The 5400-nt window shown below is 36.6% G+C and overlaps 1 protein-coding gene across 1 annotated transcript; it reads left to right on the plus strand.

Moving 5' to 3' along the window:
* The first annotated feature begins 227 nt into the window (after nucleotides 1-227).
* On the plus strand, nucleotides 228-4613 carry LOC122057426 (cytokinin riboside 5'-monophosphate phosphoribohydrolase LOG1). The gene is made up of 7 exons (XM_042619529.1): nucleotides 228-519; nucleotides 1122-1219; nucleotides 1389-1419; nucleotides 2296-2395; nucleotides 3428-3498; nucleotides 3679-3822; nucleotides 4280-4613. The coding sequence occupies exons 1-7, from the start codon at nucleotides 400-402 to the stop codon at nucleotides 4370-4372; spliced, it is 657 nt and encodes a 218-aa protein (XP_042475463.1). The 5' UTR covers nucleotides 228-399; the 3' UTR covers nucleotides 4373-4613.
* Nucleotides 4614-5400: the final 787 nt, after the last annotated feature.

The following is a 5400-nucleotide window of genomic DNA, read 5'->3' on the forward strand; positions in this document are numbered from 1 at the left end:
GAATAAGGCCAAATCTCATATGGTCTATCTTTTTCCTACTTACAAAACCCTAGTGGTAAATTGACAAAGCCAAACAAGATTTTGCTTCTTGAGAAAGAAAATAGTGGCATTATTGGAGAAGTATGTGTGTGGGGGACTAGAGGCGACTAGGATGGTAGGACTTATGGGGTTGGTACGCGTGCTCCCCTCTACGCACGTGTGCCACCGTTTATATATACGCACGAGAAGGCGCACTAAAAAGTGGTGAGAGAGAGAGGTGAAGGAGAGTGAGGATTGGATATTTGTATTGTGCTGTGGCTCTGTGACACTTTGCAATAGCAGACACAGAGAGGGGAGAAGAGAGGAAAAAAGAGAGTTCTTAGCGACAAAGCAACATAAAAGAGAGAAAAAAGAGAGAGAATGGAGAGAGATAAGGATTTGAAGCAATCCAAGTTTAATAAGATTTGTGTGTTTTGTGGTAGTAGTCAAGGAAAGAAGAGTAGCTATCAAGATGCTGCTATAGAACTTGGGAAGGAATTGGTAATACTTCTTGAGAGCCTTTTCTTCTTTTTTTTTCCTTTTTTGGGCTCTGTTTTTTGGTCTCTCTCTGTTCCTTCATGTCTGTGTTTTCATCTAGTTTTTCTGTTTTCATTTTGCTTTCCAATCCCATCCAGGATTTCATGTCTCTGTTTTATTTCATGGGTTCTTTTCCTGTTCTTCTTGTCTTTGAGAACTGTTTGATTATTCACGCTTTAAGATTTTTAGATGTTCTTCTTATTCCTTAGTACAGTGGATCTATTTATATCAATTGCCTCTTGGGTTTTGGTTCAAAACGTTTTGGTTTATCTTCTGTTGTTTCTACCATGGCTCTTGAAATGTGATTTATTTTTCTCTGTCCTGAGTTTCTTCAATGTTGTTCAAATATTCATGTGTCTACCAATCTCCTAACTCTATTCATCTCTGAAGTAAATGTACTTACATGGAATCCTCAGTAAGATTAGTACTGAAGAACCCATCTGAAGTAAATGAACTTTAATTGATAATGCTCTATAAGTATCAGTTCTTCATTTATAAAATAGAGAGATATGTTATAAGAAAATTATGTTTTCGTTTTTGGCTAATTTGGTTTTTTTTTGTTGAAGGTGGCAAGGAACATTGATCTGGTTTATGGAGGTGGAAGCGTAGGACTTATGGGTTTAATTTCACAAGCTGTTTATAATGGTGGTCGACATGTTCTTGGGTGAGTTCCTCTCATTCATGAAGTTCTCTGAAACATATGAAACGAACATTATAGATTAATTGGATAGAAAACTTTCTGTAGTTTGGGCTTTTTTGGAGTTTTTGTTTTTGGGTTTTGTTTTTAATCACATCCCACAACTGATTTCTGTCATTTTATTGTCTTCCCGCAGTGTTATTCCCAAGACGCTCATGCCTCGTGAGGTATGTTTCCTGCAATTTAATATGTCTTAAAGCTTTTCTTGTTTATAAGATTAAGGGAACAAAGAGTGGACAACGGAAAACCACAGGGAAGAGATAGAAAGAGGGAGACTTGGACATGGTCACATGGGTTTTTAAAATAAAATGTTCTGAAATAGAAGGGGAGAAAACAAACTTTTTATGGGTTTTTAATTTCTTATGGAGGTTTTGGTTCTGGTAGAGTTATCCATTCTGCCACTTGGTTAGCTGTGGTTTCACCCATTAATTTTCTTTTCTTTTGAATAAACTTGGAATATCTGGAGTGTTTTTTAAGTATCTTTTTATAAGTGATCCTTTTCTTTTTTTCCAGTTTTGTCTTTGTTTGCTTTTTGTTTGTGTGTGTGGGATGTGTGGTTCATCCTTTCTTGCTCAGTTGGATTATAATAGTGTTTCTAGTTTTTACCAGTTCCCCTTTTTATTTTTCTTGTGTTTCACACAATAAAAGGTAGTGTTTGATCCTTAAAAATGAATAGAAGATACAAAAGAAGATAAGAAAGGTGGTCCTGGTTTGAATCCTTAGACTTATTGTCCTTCCATCTTTTTCTGTATTTTTTTTTTCTGTTTGCTGTTCTTTTTTAAATCTGAGTAATTTGTAAAGTTTGATATCTAAACTTGCCGAGGAATTGCCGATTTGAAGGTTCTGGGTTAAGCCCACTTCCCACCACACTTGCAGGCCTCAGCTCCCATCATTGCTTCCCTTCACAACACCCTATAGAAAAGTTCTATTAGGAAATCACTCTCTCTCTCTCTCTCTCTCTCTCTCTGGGCTTTCGGTTTAACCTTCTTTCTTGCTCACTTTATTCTCATTGTTTTGTTTCTAAACTTAGTAGCATTTTGCAGATTACTGGTGAAACAGTAGGGGAAGTGAAGGCAGTAGCAGATATGCACCAAAGGAAAGCAGAGATGGCTCGGCAGTCAGATGCCTTTATTGCCTTACCCGGTTAGTGTAAACCCTGCAAAACTCTCACTCACACTAAATCACCAAGTGACAACTCAAGAAAGATAAATGCACTCTGTTTGGAAGATCGAGTGATTTCCATATTTTACATACTTACCCAGAGCAGGGACTCAACCCTACTTGCCAGTTTACCAACTCAAGATAATGGTAGTTCCAGCCTCCATTGAAATAACAGTTTGAGCTTTGAAGAACCCCAAGATCCATGATTAGAGAATAACCCATCAAAGTTCAAACCCTATTTCCTGATTCCTTAGTTCTGACCCATCAACATCAGACCCTGAAAATCAGGGCTTCAGAAGAAATCTGTTCCGGTGATTTATTTGCTATTTCATTATGGGAAATTTTTTGGTTCCTTTTTTGTTGTTCCATTGTTTATATGGATGAGATAGTCTGGATTTCGTGATATACTGTACCATCTAGTTTCCATGTTAAGAAAAAGAATCACTCCGTACTTTCATGAAATAGTTTTGCCAACTATCACCTGCAGGTGACAGGAAATAATGTTTACCTCTGGAAAAAAAAAGGTCTGATCATTCTGAATAAAACAGTCAACTCTTTGAATGGAAAGCTATTACAAACTTAAGTCTTACTTTACATTGTGCAGGAAAAGTGCACGCCATTAGCCAATAACTTTTGACCCAATAATCTTCACAGCCCCAAAGGTGGGGAGGATAAGCACCATGTTCAAAAAATGCAGGGACAGATTCTGTAGTTTAGAGCCTCATTGAGTAGCCAGGAAATAATGTTTATTCAGAATAAAGGGCTTATCAACTATTAACATGAAGGCTGAGATGAATGTAAAAATGACACATCCTTAACAAAATATTAGTGTCTGTAGGTTTAAGGAATGCTAATTGTGCCTTTCTCACTAGCACTAACATCATCTTTGTCTAGTTATTATGACTCTTCTCACATGCTTTCATTCTCAATAGATGTCTCGTTCAGAACATCTGTTCTATCATACTATCATCCAGTGGATAAGTTGATTAAACAAAATATGGAATGTACTTGCAGGTGGTTATGGGACTCTTGAGGAGCTACTTGAAGTGATTACATGGGCTCAACTAGGCATTCATGATAAGCCTGTAATTTTCTTCCACAATCCTTTGTTCTTGTGTCCATTCAAAACTCAGATACTCATCCCCGATTGAACAATTTTCATCCTTTTTCGAAAAAAAATCTCGGCTAAGTACACTTTTATGCCTGCAATACAATAGCTATACCTTGATAAGTAATAGAGCTTCAAAATTTTATGAATTTTGCAGGTGGGATTATTGAATGTGGATGGGTACTATAACTCGTTGCTGTCGTTCATTGACAAAGCAGTAGAGGAAGGCTTTATTAGTCCTAATGCACGCCATATCATTGTTTCTGCACCTACAGCAAAGGAATTGGTGAAGAAAATGGAGGTAATTATTCTTTCCAAATTTTCTTTTTAATCAGATCAAATTATTTGGTCAAATATCTGTAGTGTCGTGTAACCCTCGATGATGGAACCTGCTCTGTTTTTTCACTAAATGAATTCAGAAACCCACTATAGATGATAACCACTTCTGCTATTGAGATTCAATTGCCTAAAATTCATAGAAATTTTCATTTCTTGATTGACAAAGCCTCAACTCGGTTCTTGCACTGGTACTTTGTATACTTGCACTGGTACTTTGTATACAAGAGATATACATATCCAAGTAGACGCATGCCTTATGAATGCATATGTGTGAGATTTTACTTACGACAACATATGTCTATGTAGATTGGAAAACAGGTCCATCCATGCATGCATTTCCTTCAAGTATAGTTATACTACTCCCCTACCCCCCTAAAAAATAAATAAATAAAGCTGAAATGTTTTTTTCCTGGTTGCAGGAGTATTTTCCCCGCCATGAAATAGTTGCTTCACAGTTGAGCTGGGAGATGGAACAGCTTGGCTACTCTCCAAAATTGGATATCTCTCGGTAAAAGGCAGGCAATGGAAGAGACTAATTCCGAATACCAAAAGTTTCCACTGTGGAGGAATTCTTTCTGTAAAATACCACAAATGACTTAATATATTTTCCTTCCCTTTTATTGGAAATATTTGGTTTTCTTTGTGTTCTAACTTTAACTGCGAAGTACTTCAGGTATGTAATATTACAACTGTGCCTATGTTCTCTACAGTTTTCAGTGGCACTCAAATCAATATATCATAACATTTAGGACCCCTGTGGAAGATTTCCATGATTCGCATATACCATTCCCTTGATATCCCAAAGACAATCATCTCAGATGTAATCAAGAAACAAAAGCAACAGAAAAATTGATCAGGGAACACTGAACCAAGTTTCCTCATGCTTGACCATATCATCAAGCCTAATCAGAATATTCTATTGGGAGAGGCTAAACCAATATGGTAGCAAAAACAAGCTCAACATTCAACAATATATGCATAAAGGAACACAAAGATCCCCAAAGTAAGATAACCAACAAAAAACTTTGCATTATCCCAACTTAATGGAATCAGCTACATGGATCAGAGCAAAAACAAAATAAGAGAAGGGAAGTCAAATGCTAGTAGAATGCATGAAAGTAAAAGAAAAGATGCACAGCCCAGCAGAACAGAAAAATCTTAGCTAAATGGAGTCGGCCAGCAAAATATCATATTAGAAGTAAATAAATGGTGTACAGGATTAATGTCGAGGCATACCTAGATAGACAAAAAACAAGCACAAAAGGGAACTTAACCTCTACCTTCAGCAATGCTATCAGATCATTTCAGATCATACAGGTAGACCTCTCTTAGAATCCATCATCATCTGCTAACAAGTAACACTAATTGGTAACCTCCATTTCAATCACTAACAGGATGGGACACCTTCAACTTTTGATAGCAAGTGGTATTGTAAATATAATAGAAAAGTAAGGTGGTTGTCTCTTGTTCACATGCAAAAATATGATCAGAGGAATTGTGTCACAGTTAAATTGCAACAAATTCTTAAATTCTATGACCA

The sequence above is a fragment of the Macadamia integrifolia genome, chromosome 12 (genome assembly GCF_013358625.1).
Source record: "Macadamia integrifolia cultivar HAES 741 chromosome 12, SCU_Mint_v3, whole genome shotgun sequence".
Lineage (NCBI taxonomy): Eukaryota > Viridiplantae > Streptophyta > Magnoliopsida > Proteales > Proteaceae > Macadamia > Macadamia integrifolia.